At 38.7% G+C, this 19,760-nt stretch overlaps 3 protein-coding genes and 1 long non-coding RNA gene across 6 annotated transcripts in view; 1 reads left to right on the top strand and 3 right to left on the bottom strand.

The window, feature by feature from the left end:
- Nucleotides 1-1,049: 1,049 nt before the first annotated feature.
- Nucleotides 1,050-5,079, bottom strand: LOC143896544 (solute carrier family 53 member 1). 2 transcript variants are annotated; one of them, XM_077404479.1, is made up of 10 exons: nt 4,577-5,079; nt 4,367-4,503; nt 4,064-4,217; nt 3,746-3,990; nt 3,198-3,459; nt 2,759-3,126; nt 2,336-2,678; nt 2,074-2,243; nt 1,869-2,002; nt 1,050-1,785 (listed from the first exon to the last, which is right to left on the bottom strand). In XM_077404479.1, the coding sequence occupies exons 2-10, from the start codon at nt 4,433-4,435 to the stop codon at nt 1,524-1,526; spliced, it is 2,007 nt and encodes a 668-aa protein (XP_077260605.1). In that variant the 5' UTR covers nt 4,436-4,503; nt 4,577-5,079; the 3' UTR covers nt 1,050-1,523. The 2 variants fall into 2 exon arrangements, with proteins under 2 accessions (XP_077260605.1, XP_077260604.1); XM_077404478.1 differs by having other exon boundaries at nt 4,367-4,461; nt 4,577-5,078.
- A 2,202-nt stretch (nt 5,080-7,281) lies between these two features.
- Nucleotides 7,282-8,986, bottom strand: LOC143896658 (uncharacterized). Its single transcript, XR_013256722.1, has 2 exons — nt 8,845-8,986; nt 7,282-7,944 (listed from the first exon to the last, which is right to left on the bottom strand). It is a non-coding gene; the product is annotated as an uncharacterized LOC143896658 (long non-coding RNA).
- On the top strand, nt 7,754-10,292 carry LOC143896656 (putative serine protease K12H4.7). The gene is made up of 8 exons (XM_077404623.1): nt 7,754-7,954; nt 8,055-8,236; nt 8,313-8,548; nt 8,656-8,791; nt 8,868-9,184; nt 9,276-9,408; nt 9,482-9,651; nt 9,719-10,292. Exons 1-8 carry the CDS (start codon nt 7,754-7,756, stop codon nt 9,826-9,828), a joined length of 1,485 nt encoding a protein of 494 aa, XP_077260749.1. The 3' UTR covers nt 9,829-10,292.
- A 310-nt stretch (nt 10,293-10,602) lies between these two features.
- Nucleotides 10,603-19,760, bottom strand: part of LOC143896652 (uncharacterized) — a 49,274-nt gene continuing 40,116 nt past the window's right edge. For both annotated transcript variants that reach the window (XM_077404608.1, XM_077404607.1), the window contains 8 exons: nt 17,338-17,567; nt 17,021-17,232; nt 16,527-16,741; nt 15,906-16,109; nt 15,702-15,818; nt 15,287-15,571; nt 14,139-14,628; nt 10,603-11,598 (listed from right to left, as the gene is read on the bottom strand). In XM_077404608.1, coding sequence (XP_077260734.1) covers nt 11,202-11,598; nt 14,139-14,628; nt 15,287-15,571; nt 15,702-15,818; nt 15,906-16,109; nt 16,527-16,741; nt 17,021-17,232; nt 17,338-17,567 — 2,150 coding nt within the window. In that variant the 3' untranslated portion in view covers nt 10,603-11,201. The remainder of the gene's footprint in view (nt 11,599-14,138; nt 14,629-15,286; nt 15,572-15,701; nt 15,819-15,905; nt 16,110-16,526; nt 16,742-17,020; nt 17,233-17,337; nt 17,568-19,760) is intronic.

Here is a 19,760-nt window from a genome sequence, read left to right as displayed (position 1 = left end):
TGTATAATAAGTGCAATTATAGATGAATAGAATGATCAGACAATTAAAGACGTAAATATATATGAATTATTTAAGAACGCAACACCAATTTTTCATATTTAATAACTATTGCATATGAAACAAACAATGTAAGTTAGTATGAAAATTCGCGAAGGAGCGGTTTTAACGATCCGTCGTTCTCAGAGAACGGAAGAACAAAGAAGGAAACGATTGCTGCCGTTATTATACGTTATCTTGTTACGTAACATCGTCGTAAATGCTATTTGCTCTACCGAAGTTAGGCTTGTTCGCTATCTTACAGAGGCACAAGACCTATGAATCTAAACTTGAACATTAAAATAAACCATTGAAAAGTAAATTACTGAAATATTTTTTTTCTTAAATGTGTTGTTTCGGTGACTGGAGTACCTATAGCAATATATATTAAAACATTTTATTATAATATGAGGTATAATCAATATATTGCAATATTTAAAATTATGTACATAGTCTTGCTTAAGAAATTATCATACACAATAGTATAATGTATGTACATACTTGCACCTTAAGCATTATAAGAATGTCAGAAATTACCGTATATAAGATACAAAAATATTTAACGTTTACATTCCAAACAACTGTGATAGAATACTTTTATAATAGAATACTTATAACAAATTTATATAAAACAATTTGATAATTGTAATACTATTTTACATACGAAATGTTACTATCCAAATGATGCAGAGTATTAGTAAATTAAATATCGAATTTACAAGTTTGGTACTCTAATCCTTTTACTACTGGAAAATAATTTACATAACTACATATATAGGCCGATGTAACTACACATGATATAAGTACAATAAGTATGTTCAATATATATAAAAAAGCACATTATAACAGCCTCTTTAGTATTAATACATATTTAGTATCACTTATGTATGAGCGTAGTTTAACATCAGACTACTTTGTGTATCAATACTTCCTTTCTCTCTACTTTCAATAATCGTATAAGTATTTACTCGTGGCATCGATTACCTATTATTAAAAAATGGCATTTGTAGAAAAAATGTTGGTAACAACACGGCTAATAAAATTATAGTGTATAATGGCATCTAAAATGACAGGCAAAATGACCTTACTCAACAATTCGTACAGTTCGCATGCAAAAGCACATGCTTCGTATGACACGTATTACATCTTCATAGATATATATGCCTGTATCTAAAAGCTATAAAATTCGTGAAATTGCTTACTTAAGCTATAATTGTTCGTCTTTGTGATGGAAGACTTTTGGTGCAGGCTACATCTTGAATTGTTACAATTTATCGTAAAGTATCTTATACGAGAAAAGCGTGAAAGGCACTATAATAATTACAATTTTATAATCTGCTGGAAAACACGTAATCATCTATCTTCTAGCGAAATCGATATGTCATTTACAAAATCATGCAAGTCATTTTCGCTAAGTATCAAAAGTTCGGAGGCTTTCCATATTGGAGAAAATTAAAGATAACAATTGTACAAAAATCTTAAACTATTCAACTGGCATTTGATATATCGATATCTATAGTTTCTTCTTTAAGCAGCGCTCGTTTCTCCTCTTTCGTATTGTTCTGCTTTTTACCGCCGCCTTTACGTTTACCCCTATTAAGTACACCGTTCTCATCGTCCATCATACGTAAAATCTGTGTCTGATCGGAGCTTTCTATAGGTGCTATCGAGATATCACGTACGGCACGGAATTTACCGCAATTATTCAAATGTTCGTTCTCCAAACGGAAAAAGTTCCATACAAATCGCCTAAAAGAATGGTTTTGCGATGAATCAGAAAGACACAAGAAAATTTTAAAATAAAATCGAGCAATGGCAAAAAGCGTACTTACCTAAAGACCTCGAGAGGTGCTACTATAGAAGTCATTAAATCGCCAGAGATATATCCGCATTCAACGAGGACAACACTCGCAATCCATATAAATCGTAGTACAAAATCTTCTATTATTGCGAAATAATAAAACCACTGAAAAACGCGTGTAATATGTAATATATCCCTTTTTACAATTAAATATTACTAATTATCATTTTACTTACGGCTGCCGAGTAAACCACTTCCTCGCGCAAAAAACGATTTTCATCGGCGTTGCTGTCTAAAAGGCCCCAATCCATCTTAAGGTCCCACGTGTACGAATATATCGAATTAATAAGGCAGCTACACACCCATAGCCACAACCATGGATTCTCCCATCGATTATTATATTCCGCTGCAAAAGTGTATCATCTTTTTGTTACTTTTGAGACATTAAAAACTTAAACTGTAAAAAGACACATTTTTAGTACGCGTAATTCAACATACCTGCGTGATAAGCGTATAAAGTATTGGCGGCGACAACGAGAAACGTCGTGGAATACTTTCCAGCATTCACTAAATGCGGAAAGGCCTCTTTAGAGTCTCGATATCTACGGACGCACTGCGCGAAGCGAAACCACGCCGGTAAGCAATTCACAATAGGTCTGATCACGAGAGAGCCGGACATGCATTGCACAGTGTCGCCCGCCTTCAACCAATCGCCGTTTGTAATGTAGAAGCATATTAAAAAGTGAAAGTCCAAGAACGCAGTCGCCAAACTGTTGAACTGGTCCGCCAGCCAAAAGTCAGCAAAATTGACGTACGCGAATGGCGATATTAAAACGCGTCCCTAAAACAAGGTGAAAGGCTATATTCAATGTTTTATTCATATGATAGGAGAGATGTGTGCGTTGCGCTAATTGTGCTTACTATGATTTTGAGCAGCCAGAAACGAGCTTCGTGACGAAACATCTTAACCGGGTTCAATAGAAAGACCAGCATGATGCAGACGAGTGCCAATGGATTCACATACGGTGGTATGCTTAGGCTGGCACTGTACAAGAAACTTAATAAGCTAAGCGTCCAGACGACGCCGAGGACTGCGGCCAATTCCATGAGATGCTGCTCCGAAAGATGATTTCGCGGGTCCAGCTCGAATATCAAAACGTGATTGACACCGGAAGATCTCCATCCGTAGACATTAATCCCGATAAGGAATAGAAATTCAATAATAAGAAAAGGACCTCGATATAATCTAAATGCGATCTTGAGGTTCTCTCCGCTGTCGTGAAAGACGGCTGAAAAAATAACGAGATTTTATCGCAGCCGCAAACCACGTTTCCATTTATAATGCAGATGAATACAATACCTGAGAGAACAACTGCGACAGATAGAACGATAAAGCTACCCGAGAATAAACCAACTTTGAAGGTAGTCCATGGACTTTGATGCTCGCCAAGCGGTGGTACCCGAAGACGTTTCATAGCGCGCTGCCGATCGCCGCCCTCGAGATCGTTCGTCACCATAGCTTCCGTTTCCTGAATCAATTTGTCTATATCTTTGGACGTGTAGAAGTGTGACGTCTCCACACACTCGACTCTCCATTTTGAACCGGCGTCAACCGACAGTAACTGAAAGCATTTGGAAATGCGTTGTAGGAACATTATAGACAACTATACAATAAAATAATACAAACTGTTGAGGAAAATTACTGGCTTTTACTTGGGATCACTTGGGATGTACAGGGAATATGGATATTGTGTCATACACCGCAGTTGTTTCTTGGACCACTACTTTGCAACTATAGGAGAAAAGACATGATGCGCTAAAATGACATTGGGATATTATAGCCTCTGTAATTATACAAGCGCGTGACCAAGCAAAAAATTAAAAAAGCGTCATTGCGCAGTAGGATACCTTGTCGTGCTTCTTGAGAATCTTTCGGAATCCGGTGTGATTAAGGTTCTGATAGTTCTGAAGAAGGATCAGGGAAAGGTAAAATTCTGAAAATGCGAGTTTTAGGTCCCTAAGCTTTCTGGTAGGCAGAAGTGGTTTCGCACTGGCCTTTCCTTTGTTCTTCCCGCTTCCCTGCTGCAGCTCCACTGCAGTCTTCAACTCACTTTGCAAAGCTGCATACTTGCGCGTTGCTTCTGCCAATTTTTCTGTAATAAACAGACAATTAGCATCACAGGAGGATTACAGGATCAATGATTTTAATGCCCCAGATACGCTCACCTGAGTAAAACGTATTGATTTTCTTTAATTCGCGATCGCAGAATGTAAAAAACACCTCGTCAAACGACGCAAAGTGGCGTGATATCACTTCTGGCTCTACGCTTTCGTCCGAGGGCGCTTCTTCGACCGCCGTGTAAAGCATCGCTTTCATCTCCTGCAAAGTCAAAACACACAGCACTTGAATGTACACGTCTACGTAGTGATTATTTGAAACTCGACGTTTATTACAATCTCGTTGTTCATGTCCATGTTATCCGTGCATTAGTACAGCGTAGGCTTAAGTGTTCGTACTTGATGTCATACCTCGTAGCTAATATACTGCTTACGCCACTCGGGCGTAATGTGGGCTGACAGATGCTCCGCGAACTTCATGTTGCCTTACGCGCAGCGTGGTCACACTAATTTGCGAAAAAAAAAAAAAAGTATCCAAGCGGTTAGAGCTGAAGAAAACAGACAATATCAAATGGAGAATATCGCGAATAGTCACGAGCAGAAAACAATCTCCGTACTCACCCAAGTCCATCTGACAATTAGCCCCAAGCGAGGTTATAAACGGCATTTATAGCGCGCCGAGGAACTTTGTCGGCGGCGGCCGATCAAACGCCCCGTCCGCTTGCTGTTTAGCGCGACGATAAATATTTATCCGGCCGCTGAGATAAAAACTATTTGGCGTTCGCGGCCGCCGGGAGGATATCCTTTCGCGCCGCGTTATCGTCGCGTTCCATTTAATTGAGCCAGCTGATTGAGCTAGCCGCGGTCGCAGTTTTCGTACTTATACCGTGCCGCGCTTCTCGGAAACGCACGCGATCTTCTCGCTTATAAAAGCGAGCGGAACGCTTACGCGACAAATCGACAATGCCTCCCACAGGTCGATTCGTCAAACGTGGTCAATGTGGTCATACGGCCGCTCACGGGACCAAGCTCACGAGGTTGCCGTCGCATCGACACGCTCGTGATTACGAAGCCATTGAAGCCTATTGTTATATTGTTATTCTCGATGATGTTGCCGAAGCGACCCCAGTTCCCATCAGTTAGCCCCAGGGAGAAGTCCGCAGTATTATAACAATAGATTGACACATTAGATTTGATCAGATAGCGCAATAGATCCGTTAATTATTACCTGTGTTCGTATTATATTGGTGGAAAAAATTTCTTATACTTATTTTCTCGGAAATTTTCCAAGAATTTCTCATATTTTAGATTTATGAAAAATTCTGAAAAAAAGTAAAATTTCTCATATCTTTCAGAATTAATTGGATGAGGATTTTCGGAATATTTTAGTATCTGTATGCAAATATTTCTGATAAATTGCGCGGATTTTATCATATTTATTCAGATTTCTACAAAGATGTGTGTTGACAGGAAAAATCTGAAATATTTTATTACGACTTTAGTCGAGGTTTTTTTATATTCTAATTCATATAAAAAATATAAAATTCTGAAACATTTTTCCACCAAGATGGCAGGAAAAATCTGAAATATTTCATTATTTTATCTGACAAGTTTTTTTTGGAAAACGTTCAAAAATCTGAAAAATTCTTAGACGAAGTCTAGAAATTCTGATCAATAATATATAAAAAATTTTGAAATATTTTTTTCAGCAGAATAAACTTGTGTTTTGCCGACAGAGCCTCTGCTAATATAATAATATTTGACAGCGAATTGTTGAGAGAAACGGAGCAGAGATCTATCATTTCGTAAACATTTAAAATTTAATTGGAATACATTGTATTATTTAAATGGTTACGGCGGATTTGCCATTATATCCCTGTTAACAATCTATTGACAAAATTTGCAGCAGACACCTTCAAAATCTGCCAATCTGCTCTCGACAGATGGTTGGCTAAATGAGAATGCTATTCCTAAAAGGAATTGGATAAAACCGGATGTTCAATCAGACAGCGACGATGAAGTTCATTCGCTTCGATTCTTCTCTCCACGCTTAGTTCTTCCTTCATTTTCCCTGCAAAATCCAACTCCAGCGAGAGAGATATGTGTATGAATACGCATATGTATTGTTGCATTGGGTATTTATGTTCACTTCATCACAAAAAATACACATTTGTGTTTCCTTGTAAAAATAAAAATGTTTAAAATAAAATAAAGTTAATAAATTAAATTAGAGAATTATTAAAATAAGTATAAAAACGAAAGGACGTCGATAAACTTTTACATCGCAGATCCCGACTGATAACAAGGAAGATTGCGTTAAATAGTTTGTTCTTTGTAGCGACATCACGTTGGACATTTCTTACTTCTAAAAGAAGACAGACGTCTACAATTAAACGTCGGAGAAAGAGAAAGAGAAAGAGAACAAATGGAAAGAGATACTACTTTGTCTAAAGTTCATGGATATTGCCAAGTTGCTGAAAACAATTGTACATCTTTATTTTTTATTCATCACCGTCTTTTACTTATCAATAATAGGGACAGAAAAGACTGAAGAATAGAATTAGACAAGATCTTGCGTCGGAAATGACGTCATAAAATAAAACGTTTTGATTGGATAACTCATGACGCGGCGTCGTGACGCGACGCGCGACGCGTATAGTGGGAACGCAGCATAACGCGTGATCTCAGGCTGCGGTCGCATGATGCGTCATGCGTGATGCGGGATAGGCGTCCGCCATAGCAACAACCAACAACCAATCAGAGCTATCCCGCTTGATTTTCGTCCGCCCTGTGCACATGGTACGGGCAGAGAGAAGGATGAGAGGCGCAATGACGGCGATTTTCTTGGGACGCTTTTGCAGGCCGTACAGTAGCGCCACACATTCACTTTCAGAAATTGGAACTACGAGTCACATCCACTTTTCGATGCTGTCGATGAGAATTTGGTTCATGTCCGTGCTATGTATATCCATTTTTCGATATTGTCGGTCTTTGGTGGTTCGTGTTGTCATAAACCACCAAAGTTGACCAAAGACTGACAATGGCGACAATATCGTGTTGACACAAACCACCAAAGACCGACAATATCGAAAAATGGATGTATACATAGCACATAGCACGGACATGAACCAAATTCTCATCGACAGCATCGAAAAGTGGATGTGACTCGTAGTTCCAATTTCTGAAAGTGGATATGTGGCGCTACTGTACGGTCTGCAAAAGCGTCCCAAGAAAATCGCCGTTATTGCGCCTCTAATTCCTTCTCTCTGGTACGGGGGAAAAAAGGGTTACGACGCGTTTATGTAAAAACATAAATTAAAAAATAATTCTTTTTAGACGATATTTTATTGATTCGCGAAATGTATAATACTCTTCAATATTAATTTTACCTTTCTTTACATTATTAAAAACTTCGTCAATACAATTTACAACTTGAAACAGGCAATAGACACAGAGTTTCCGTCACGTTGGAAAATCTGTGCCTATATCGTTTGTAATTGATTGTGGGTCAGTTTTTAACATTTGTGACCAATTAGTTTTTTTTGCAATTAATAATTTTATTTTGGTCATCAAAGAGCGCGTCGGACGTATGTATGTATGTACGTTTAAGACTGTATACCTTCCTTTTAGCATTGTTAAATAAAAAATAAAGAGTGCTGTACAGAAAAAGTATTCCATCTGTTTGCAGTTGCACGATATGTTTGTTAATTTCTCTATGTCTTGATACAAATTTTTCTGAAGTATATTTTCTTACAGAGCTGCCTCCGCTAAAAGAAAAGAAGAACTTTATATATTAAAATGCGGTTTCTACTGCTCCTATTTATTATATTGAGTATCCTGAGTATTAGTACAGCGTGGCGTACTTTCTTGAGAGGTCGAAGGAAAGGTGGCAATTTAGGAGAGCCAGGTTTGTCCTCTGAAACCTTGCTTCCCCAGGAGCGATGGTTTACGCAGTATCTGGATCATTTCAATCCATCTGACGTTCGTGTCTGGAAGCAGGTAATATGAAGCGTAGAATTTTGATTATATGTTTCACTCAAAAAAGTTTTACTTTGCTAACCTCTGACACTGTTGCACATGATTTGTTATTTTATTATAGAGATACTTTGTGAATTATGATTTTTACAAACTTAATGGTCCAATATTTTTAATGATCGGCGCTGAAGGCATAGCAAATGCAACATGGATGGTAGAAGGTCAATGGATCGAATACGCCAAAGAATTTGGAGCAATGTGCTTTTATTTGGAGCATCGTTTTTATGGAAAAAGCCACCCCACTGCGTGAGTAGGACACGAATGTAAAGAAAGGAAAAGTTATTTTAGAAATGTATATAACATGTCGCGGGGATACTTGCAGGGATCTCAGCGTAAAGAACTTGGCGTACCTGAGTTCGGAACAGGCATTGGCAGATTTAGCGTACTTTATCGAGGCTATGAATATTGCATACAAATTTTCAAAAGATATAAAATGGATTGTATTTGGAGGATCGTACGGTGGATCGCTGGCCGCTTGGATGCGCGCCAAATATCCTCACTTGGTGCATGGAGCTATGTCTGCTAGTGGGCCATTGCTAGCAGAGATTGACTTTGATGGTAGTATAATTAATATAATTATAAGTGTATAATTTTATAAGTGTATAATTGTATAAGTATAATTTTAAGTGTCCCACATATGTGTACAAACAAATTTTGTATTGCAGAATATTATGTTGTTGTTATAAACGCCTTGAAAGGGTACTCTGATAAGTGTGTTAGTGCAATACAAGAAGCTAACTCGCAAATCAATATATTGTTACACCATACTGTTGGTCAACAGCAAATACAGAAAAAATTCAAGTGCGTACATTTGCCAAGATGCCGAACGTTGATTGTGATATGGTTGTGCTTACTTATTATAATTCACGGTTCACAGATTGTGCGACCCAATTGATCCTGGGCATACAAAGAGAGTGGATATTTTCAACTTGTATGAAACATTAGCGAGTAACTTTGCTGACGTTGTGCAATACAATAAAGACAATCGCCAAAGCTCCCAGACCGCTAATATTACTATTGAGACTGTATGTGATATACTGGTAGACGAGAAAATAGGGAAATCTATTGATAGACTTGCTTATGTAAGCAATATGTTATTGAATGCTAACGAGGAGAAGTGTTTAGATTATAGATATGACAAGATGATTCATGAGCTTCGAAATATCACTTGGGCCAGCGAGCAAGCGGAAGGAGGTAACGCATTTAAATTGATATTGCATTTAGTATCTAAATTGTTTTATTACCGTGGCTTGTGTTAATGACAAATCACGATTGATATTTGTAGGACGTCAATGGATGTATCAGACTTGTACGGAGTTCGGATTCTTCCAGACCTCCACTGGACAGTCCAATGTGTTCGGGAATAATTTTCCAGTGGAATTTTTTGCACAGCAATGCGTTGATATTTTCGGGCCTAGGTTTGTCTTTACTTACATAAATTATATTCCAATTATGACAGAATATTGGTGTAGCATGAAAACTCTTTTGCAGATACAGCATGAACTTACTGAAATCTGCTGTCGCACGAACGAATATCTTGTATGGTGCATTAAACCTACAAGTGACAAATGTAGTATTTGTACATGGTTCTATTGATCCTTGGCATGTGCTGGGTATCACACAATCTTCCAATCAACAGGCGCCTGCTATCTATATCAAAGGTAAGTTGAATATATTATAGATATATCATTATATCGATTCCTAAATACATTTTCTAATTTATTTTAGGAACTGCGCATTGTGCAAACATGTACCCTCCATCAGAACATGATATGCCACAGCTAAAGGAGGCTAGAATGCAGATAAAAAGTCTAATCAAGCAATGGATACAAAAATGAGCTCTCTATGTGATATGATATTGTATAAATAAATCATATCATAATTACCAATATTTAAAAAATTGCCAATTTTTTTAAATTCTAAATGAATATTAATATTCCAAATATTTTAAGAAGACTGCATTTTGTGTAATATATTTTTTATTACTTTTTTGTGCAGGATAAAAGAACATTTATATATATGTATATATTCATTATAAATATGTTTATTTTCAAATTTCATATAAATGTGAAATTAAATCTAGTGATATATGTAATTTACGAATGCGCTAGCTGTTATTTGTATTATGTACCATGTTTGAGTGACAAAATTGCTTCTTCAGTAAATCAAACAAGTTTGCCCCAAATGGCACTATTGTAATTTATTACGATAAATATAATCACGGAAACGCATATACAGAGCCACTTCGCATGTAATTTATATATCTCAGTCGATTAATAAAAATCTATTGCTGTAACAATTATTTCTTATATCATATGATATCAATTTCAATGATCTTGATAGAAATGTTTGATAAGTAATAACTATAATTAAGTGTTACATACTTATAATACAAACTCGATAGTATCATATATTGAAGGTATAATAGCGATCAACGAAGCACTCATATACATATACATTGCTGTTGCGTGCCTTTGTATCCTCATTTACTTGCGTGCAGCTTGTACACGTGCGGCACAATTAACGCGATATTTGTCCTATTCCTAAATGGATAACATCGGCCTTCCCTTAACGATACCTATATGCAATATCCCGTTTTTTTGGAAACATAGAAATCCTTTTAAAGCGAGGCCAAGGTACCCATAACAGATGTAAGTTCTGCCGATATCCTTCGACTTCTTAGAAATCTTTTTGAACGTGTATACGGTTACACAAGTCCCTGATCTTACAATAACTTACCTTTAAGCGTTACGTTACTGCGTCTCTGTGTTTGATCGTTATTGTATATTATTTCTTTGCTTTTTTTGGCATATCCTCTGACCACCTTCTACTACCTTCCTTACGACGAGCGACTATCTTTATCATCCTTATTTTTCAGCTACAATGTGTATAATATTTACATTCCGTAACAGACTGACGGTAAATAATTTATTAACGTAATAGAACAATATATGCAGGATCTATGTCTGGATTATTTTCTGTCTCTATTTCGTGTAGGACGTTATTTAGGTACAACGGGTACAACTTATGTTAGTGGAAGATTCGGTGTGCTCCCTCGTTTAAGGAAGATCTCTTAACCCGCGACAATTGTGAGCGTTCACCACGCCCACTCTACGTCTCCTACAAATCATCGTTCAGATGATCGCAGATGACATAGCGGATATGTTTCTAATGAAGATTTTTTTGCCCGTTTTACAGTTTTACTTTCTGTTTAATATCTATGATGGGATTGCGACTGCCTCCAATCGGGCGTCGCGCTTCCGTGGTGATGATGATGGTGATGATGATGACGCTTCTTATCGGAGACGCTGGCGTGCTTGCTCGACGGATATGCGGCGACATCGCTGACGACTAACTCCGAGCCGTCGCGTTCGGTGTTGTTACCGCGGATGTTCTCCCGGTATCCTGGTTCATCCAGGGTCTCCTTGCGACGAAGAGGCGGATGACCGGCCTTGTGACCGGTGGTTTCGTGCAGATTCTCCCAGGCTTGGCGATAATACCGATTCAACCCGCCTCGACTCTCCGACGAACTGCTGTCGAAACTGGCGACGGTATTGCAATCGGGCGATGCACGGTGACGATAGTGTTTGCTGCTCCTTCCGCGGTTTCTACATAAAGGATGAACACATTAATCACTTTTTTCCACGTCAAGTTATTACATAATTATGAGCAACTTTTGTTCCGCAGAACTAAACGTATTCTCTGGTGGAAAAATGACTCAAAACTTTTCATGTTATTAATCAGAATTTTAATGAAAATTTTAATATTTCTCACATTTTTTGTACAAATTAAAACATTTTCCAGAAAAAATCAGGCAAAATAATAATGAAATATTTCAGATTTTTCCCATCAACACATCTTTGTAAAAATCTGAATAAAAATTAGAAAATTCGCGTAATTTATCAGAAATTTTCATACATATATACACTAAAATATTCTGAAAATCCTCATCCAAGTATTTCTGAAAGTATCTGAGAAATTTTATATACATTTTTCAGGATTTTTCATAAATGTAAAATATGAGAAATTCTTAAGAAATTTCTAAGAAAATATGAGAAATTTTTTCACCAGAGTTAAGCATAAAACAAATTAAACAAATAGGCAAAGCGTTATGTGCAATGGAAGAACAGTCGGGTCGGATAAAAGTAAGTATAAATCCGATTGTTGCACTTTTATATATTAAAAGTAAATGGAAGAAAGCCCAGAATATTCCTGTTACCTACTACGATCCGAAGCGATTTTCAAGCTTTGGCCACCAAAATGAAGACAGAAAAGTATAGAAAAGAGAGATAGAAAAAAATCTGCACTAATAATTCTAATATACTAAAATCTTTATATATACCATGATATATATAAATGCACAGATGTTTAATTAGTATATATATAAATGAATAGATGTTTAATTAGTATACTGAAAGAGATTATAACATAAAATAAAGTATTACAGGAATAAGAAGAATACATAAGGAGCACTGTACATATTTACCTTCCCCCACGATTTCTGTGCAGCGCGATACTCAGGATTTCTAAATCGCAGTCGTTTCTACGGTAGCTGATTTCTTCCCATCTTACGGTAATGAAACGGAGAGAGTAAAATGAAGCCCAGAAAACATAAAGTGGTTTTAATTGTTCAAACGTCTCTTAGACATCCTTTTAGATACTTTTATGCTCAATATATGCGACTACTTTGTAGAATCCTTGAATATGTGGCGGAGATTCACCTATTGTATATTTTTTATATTATAAAATATAAGGTGTTGTGATGTGTCCGGGTGCGTGCAACGCACTACAAAGCCATCTTCTATTTTTGCAAGGCGTGACGTGACGGCGTAACGAGCTAAACGCTAAAGAAGGTGCTCAGTAGAAACCTTGCTCTCGTTTACCTTGACTAGTATCACTCGCGAGGGTGGCGCGTGGTAGTTGGTGGTACGTGATGATAGTTGATGTGGTGGGCGGTGGTTGCGTGGAGGGTTGGGGTGGTAGTGGTGGTTGTGGGCTTTATTAGAGTGGAATGGTTCTCTTTCTCTCTTTTCTCTGTATTTTTTTTACGGCGGGGGTGAGAGGGAGGGGCGACGATCTACAGAGAGGGATTCGAGAAGTAACCGGCGCGATGCGCCGCCGACAGGCTGAAGGAGTAAGGATGATCGCTACCGCGGCGTGCCGTGAGGTCGCGGCGCCCCAGGTGCTGGTCGGGGAAGGGCAGCGCGAGTAGCGTATACCAACGCGAGGGCATCCCGGTGTCGCCCCTCCCAAGGCCACCACTACCGCCACCCCTCAGCGCACCAACCCCACCGAGCCCCCTGCGGCGCCTTCCTCCGACGCTGCCACTGCCGCTAACCACCGCAATACACAAATGGACTCTGTGTTAATCATCGTCGTGGCGAACTAGACTATCTACGAGACTCACGCGTTTCCCTGACGCTACATCTTATTGTTAGAGGTCTTGTGACGTGTCTACACCATTGTTTCTCAACTTCGGTCACGACCAAATCACTTTCGTTTCGCAGTTATCCTCACCCTCGACCCGACGAAAGACATTTCGACTGATTCATTTAATACGATCCCTTATGATCTCTTTTACACAAAGAGTGCCATGGGTCTTTGAGTGACCGTATTGACTCACGTTGAGAACCATTGGTTAGTAAATGACAACAAATTAAAGAAAATCATTATGGATCAATCAGAAAATGAGAACATATCTCTTTTGCAAAGCGTAATTTCAGGCTACGTTTAAGGTAAATTACAGGAAGCTTATGATAAATAAATGAAGGGGCGAATAAGTACTATATATTATCCCTGCGTAGTTCTATCTGAGATGTTAGAGACTCTTTTGTTACATCAACAAGATTCTGAAGAAACTACACGCGGTTTCAGTAAGCAAAATTATCTTGAAAAAAGATCTAGATTACAATGCAGCATATATGTATTACAAGTTAGGAAGAAGACAGAGCGGTAAAGGACAGGAAGTAGATCAAATTAAAGTATAAGCGATATAATGTACAATCCGGTCGAATATGTTATCTATGTATATTAGAGTGCGCTATCATATCATCAGAGACAGAGAAAATTTACGGGGCGAAGGCTCGACGATGATTCACGAGGTCGAATCATCGCTCGAGATGGCTCAATGACGCGTTACTTTCTTTACCTGCGTATGAGTATAACAACCGTCGTGATCACCGCGGCGAGAAACACGAAACCGCCGAATACTCCCAGGGCGATTACGGCCCCCAGGTTCAACTTGGCCTGATGAGTGCCGCTGGGATGCTCGGCGCTGTCCACTCGAAAGGGACCAGACGGCTCCGGCACGCCGACACCCGCGCCGACACCCGCGCGTGCGTGGTCCACGCCGCTTCCGGATATCTCGTTGTCCTGCGGATGATCGCTGCCGGCGTTGTTGAGCACCGATGAAGGAAGCGCGGGTTTGTTCAAGCCGATACTCGGCCTCTTCGAGACGGTCTCCCTCACCGTCGCTGGGAGTTCCGCGGTGTTAGTGGGTACATTCCTAGACGGCACGAAGGTCGTGCTGCTGATCGTCGAGCTCGTCGCCGTCCTGACCCGCCCCGGAGTAACGTACGGTCGAATTTTTGAAGTGGACGGACGTATCGTCGCTCGGGTAGGAGAACTCCGTGATTCCTCTGATGAAGAAAAGTTCGCATATTGAATATACACATAGCGCATATAGACAGATCGCAAACTATACTATTCTCTAAATATCTAAACTAATTTTAGTAAACGTATGTTAATTTTTATTATAATTTTATCCATACCTGCTTGATATAACATTCAATTTTTATTATTCAAAATTCTATGAAAGTGCGCTAGAGATATAATTTGTTAAACTTAATTATTTATTATTTCGTTTGTGGAATTTAGCGAATAATTATCGTTATATCAAATTTATTTTCAAACATTAGAAGTTAAATAAAAACTTAAATTTTAATTTTATAATTTTCCCAAACTTATTTCCTTACAAAGATTTATGATAAAAAAAAACTCTGACTTTTATATATATATATATATATATATATATATATATGTAGGTCCGGAAGTATGTTCCGGGACTTTTATTTTTGATATCGGTATATTCCGGGACATTTGGCAGTTTCCAGGACTGTCCTGGAAAAAATTGATGTCCTACGGCAATTTTCGGGACAGTTTTTTGAATCTGATTACATATATATGCGTTATATTCCAGGACTGTACATTTCAAAAAACGTAAACAGTCCCGGAACATACCTCTGGACCTACATATATATATATATATATATTATAATAAATATATTAAATAAATACCTGTGCAATTAGGTGCGACGCGATCGTATAATCCGGTATTCAAACACGTTATTTGCTGGGAACCAACGAGCTGGTAACCCGTCTCACACGAGTAGGTGACGATGCTATTAACCAGCAGACTTTGGTTAAAGCTATTCCTCACCAGGACATCTTCGTGTTTGTCAACCTCGTCTATCCTGATATAACTGTGTGGAACCGCAGCTGGTGGATCGCAGAGAATTGGCTCGCATCGCGGCGGTGGTCCATTCCAACGGTTGTCGAGGTCGCAAGTCAATCGGGCACGTCCTGTGATGTCGCGGAAATCAGCTTATAATCATTCCTCACGAACGGATTTATACGAGACGTCCGTTCTCTATCTCAAATGCGCCGTGAACAAATTATGACGAGTTTCGCGATTGACTGATAATACACTTACCGGTCATCTCATATCCGTCCTCGCAGGAATAAAGCACTTGGCTGAGGTAACTGACAGTGTTATTGATAAGCGTGTAACCACCGTGTTTTATGTTCGCGGGATAGCCGCACTCGACACCTGGAAAGATCAGAGCGCGTTACGATGCGTGTCACGTTCGCGATGATTTCATTCGAGTACGGTTCCCCGACCGATCGTGTTCCTTACTTCTGCACAGTGGCGGGAACTCGTTGTAGAAACCGGTGTCGAGACAAGTGCGGATCGGCGGTCCGACCAGGACATTACCCACGTTACAACTGTACTCCACGGTCGCTCCGACTTGGTATACGTTGCCAGGGTTTCTGAGCGACGCGGTGAGCACCGTCATCGTGGAATTTGGTGGCTGTTCGGGTCTGCCGCAAGCCTTTGGTTCTGGAAGAAGGAAATTATTTTTATTATTCTTCTAATCAACGAAAAGACGATCATTCAACAATAAAATAACGCGTATATAAGAGCATGGTAGAAAATTCTTAAATATAGAGTTCGAAGCGCATGCGCGCAAATACATTAAATAGGAACAAGACATGTAAACTTTTAAAGTTATATCTTAGGAAAATTCAATCAATAAACTGCAATTGAAAGTTTACTACTAGAATTTTCTATTTTCAAAAATATGAATTATATAACATTAAATAGGAATGGATAAATGATACGTGAAATTGAATATAATTTTGGATACATTATTTTCGACTTCGGCAGTAGGCTACAAAGAATTAAAAAAACTTTTAGATATATTATATTCAAATATCTTTGTATATGCGGATGTGTCGCAAGCAAGATGGTACTTACGATGCTGACATATGAAATTAAGTTGGGCTGTGCAAGATGTAGCGGACCAAAGCCAGCCTTTACCGCCGTCATACCGAGCACAGTCTTCCTCGAAATCTTGCGGTATGCTCCAGAACGAAACGGATACCTCCTCGCCGCTTCCACTCCATCTCCACGACTTTCGATCCTGCTGGTCCCTATATATGCCCAACCAGTATTGACTGGACGTGTCGCTCCTTCAATGATTAAGCATATTTCCTTATTATTTTTCAAAATAAACGACCATTTTAATACGTAATATTTTTTAGCTACTTAGTTTCTATTTAATAATATATATATATATATATATATATATATATTTTTTTTTAAATACAGAATCTAAATTTTCTTCAAAGTTTCTCCATATTCTTATCGTCATTTGTGATCACTTTTTAACTTTCTTCTCAACTTTCTTTTTACACTATTATTATCGATTATAGATTTTCTCCGTATATTAGCTATGTATATGAATGTACCTGTGCCGCCTCCATAATTCCCAGGAGATGAATCCCTGCAGAGCAGGATTACTCTCATCTACGAGAGTACCACCTCGCGTGCGACAGAACGCCATAGCGTCCCTGAATGTCATCGGATTGCGATTGTAAAATATGTAGCACTTGCCGTTGTAAGTTGCCGTTGACCCCGGCGGTTGGTCCCGGAATTGAGGACACCTCTCGATCGGCAAGGCCTGTATTGATATTGTACACAATCAATCACCATGATGGAAGATGGAGAAACGGATTTATTTCCGTTCTGGCGTAAAACCTAGTTGTTGCACAGCTGTTGAATCTACCTGATCGGTATAGACGAACGCCTCGCACAAGGACAACTCCGCAGGGACATTGGCGGGCCCCGGGATCTCCAGATGCACCGAGACAAAAGCTCCGGGCATCGGCGGGTTGCAAGGCAAAAAGAGGGGCTGCCCTTCCTCCAGAGATCCGGTGAACTCGTTGCAAATGGGATTCGTTCCTAAGTCTGGTCGATTGTTACCAACTCGGACGACGATTTTGCCGGGAACCTCGCCTAGAAGCCATGCAAATTAAATGATTTTTTTGTTAAAACTCACAGGCAACTTTATTAAATGTAATATTTTTATTTCGAGTCTGTCTTACATATTATCGAAAAATATCATCGCAAATATCTCATTGCAAGATACGTCGACCCAAAGTTTTTTGCGTGCCGGGATAACGTAGTTTCACTAAAGGAAAACTCAGAAGATTATGGGCTTGAGCGATGACTGGTAATTATCGAGTCCCCCTAAGAAACGCTCGTCTGCGCTCATGCATGTAATTAATGGCATACATTTGTGATACGAGATGTTAGTTTAATCTGTGTCAATGTTATCGTAGCTTTGAGATAGTTAATTAAGTATCAATTAAAAAATTCCTTTTTAGATGAGACTTTCGAACGATATAAGAACAGTTCGTTGAACTTTCTGGTTCAAATATTTATACGGCATTAATAATTGAGAATTCAAATCTTGTGGAAATCTTTTTAAAAACGTAAGAAATATTTTGCATTATTGATGTAATAAAAACACTTCTATACTTAATTACACAATGATTTAATTCTTTTCTATTTCATTATCACGTACTTTTCAATTCTGCTGAGACATAAATTAGATATACATAATCCAGTTTCAGACAAGTAATAAAATCATCGCGATAGTTTCGGAATCGGAACACAGCAGCGAAGTCGCGATTAATCAAACCTGCTTTTAATTTTCAATTAAATTTCATTTTTTTACGTGTTCCAGTGAAAATCTCTAACAAGATTACACAAAATCTTGATGGCCAATACTTTATTACACTGTTAAATATTAAAAGAAATTTAAACCAATACCCTGAGTTAAATAACATTTCGTTATTTTTAACTACCGCATGTGTGTCAAAATTTATTATTTTAACACAAAACAGTATTATTTTAATTCCATTGATTTAATTGAATTACCATTATTTTAGTTAAATTAACATATATTAACATATATTGAGTAGGAGTGGCAACCTAGGAATGGTTATTAAAAATGACTCAAATTGAGTATAATTTGGCGCTACGAATTTAACAGTGCAAGACATATCTAAACCGATCGTAGCTACACTACGGATTTTTACAAATTAACGTACATAAATCGAAAACACAGCCGGACATTTTCATTTGCGTTTAGTTTAAAGGGCGTAGAACGCGCGCCGATCACAAGCATCTGAACGGGTAAAATCATCTCGAGCGCTACATCTTCTGACCCAGATGGTATCCCGACTGTGACCGGCTATGGACAACCGCCCGCGTACGCTTCTCCGTAGAATTGTAAACCGTTGCAATTACATGCTTTCCACGTTCTGTCCCTGCAATGATGATCGCGGATTCGAACTCGCGCGACAGTCTACGATCTGGTAAAAGGATCGCGTTACAAGAGATACGTACACGCGGCACGTACGTACTACGTACTTACGGTCGCGAGACTTTCGTCCTGTTGCACGTGTGCGAGCCGCTATTCTCGCAGCTGTAATGAGTGCGTAGACATGTAGCGCATGAGCGAGGAGCAACACGAGGTAAAGGAGAAACTCCGGTATCGGGAAAGGATCGGGGAGACACGCTCGTGCCTGCCGCCAAGTGCCGTAAAAAGACCGCTGTCTGCCACTAATCATGCTTATTGTCAATAATTACAGACATTAAAGATTAAACACGCTCTATCTAACGTTGTTCATTACGGTTGTGTCAAATCGCGTTTCAACGAGTTCAACGCTGATTTTTTTTTTCTAAAATTTGACGAAATAATAATAATTAATTAAGTAGAAAACTGTTTGACATTTGATATCAAGAAATTCAGAATTAAGTTTAAGTGCATAAGGCTGTGCAAATTGCGGGAAAAGCGTCCCCTTTCTTCTTAAGCGCAGAAAGATCATTTATGCTCCCTAATCTTCAATGAAAAAAATTATCACAAATTAACAAATGCGCGCCTGTAGTAAAATCCTGTTGCTATTTATTGTCGGTTCTTCGGTCCATTATTATACGTCGCGATAATTAACAACGATGAAGAGGTGGTATATGAGCGTTAATAATGCAGTTTATTGACGAAATTGAACGAATCGGTTCTTCCCCGCCGCTGAGGCGTAACGTGAAAGCTGCTCTTTCACGCAGAGAGGCCGAAGTAATTGTAATCCGCCGTCTGTTCAATTATGAGCTCGCAGTCGCGCGGGCTCGAGCCGGGTACGAGAA

The sequence above is a fragment of the Temnothorax americanus genome, unplaced genomic scaffold, assembly GCF_048541705.1.
Source record: "Temnothorax americanus isolate GAGA-0224 unplaced genomic scaffold, ASM4854170v1 Scaffold19, whole genome shotgun sequence".
Taxonomy (NCBI): domain Eukaryota; kingdom Metazoa; phylum Arthropoda; class Insecta; order Hymenoptera; family Formicidae; genus Temnothorax; species Temnothorax americanus.
The sequence above is the reverse complement of the archived record's forward strand: the minus strand, read 5'-3'. Positions and strand labels throughout refer to the sequence as shown.

Bases quoted from the DNA above. Each gene is read 5' to 3' on its own strand.
- LOC143896544 (XM_077404479.1), bottom strand. From the start codon at position 4,435: ATGAAGTTCGCGGAGCATCTGTCAGCCCACATTACGCCCGAGTGGCGT. The intron at 3,127-3,197 runs GTATTGTATTCA...TTATTTTTTCAG, and splicing joins TGTCGCAGTTGTTCTCTCAG to CCGTCTTTCACGACAGCGGA. The intron at 2,244-2,335 runs GTATGTTGAATT...ACACTTTTGCAG, and splicing joins TTTATACGCTTATCACGCAG to CGGAATATAATAATCGATGG.
- LOC143896656 (XM_077404623.1), top strand. From the start codon at position 7,754: ATGCGGTTTCTACTGCTCCTATTTATTATATTGAGTATCCTGAGTATT. The intron at 8,237-8,312 runs GTGAGTAGGACA...GGATACTTGCAG, and splicing joins GGAAAAAGCCACCCCACTGC to GGATCTCAGCGTAAAGAACT. The intron at 8,792-8,867 runs GTGCGTACATTT...CACGGTTCACAG, and splicing joins CAAATACAGAAAAAATTCAA to ATTGTGCGACCCAATTGATC.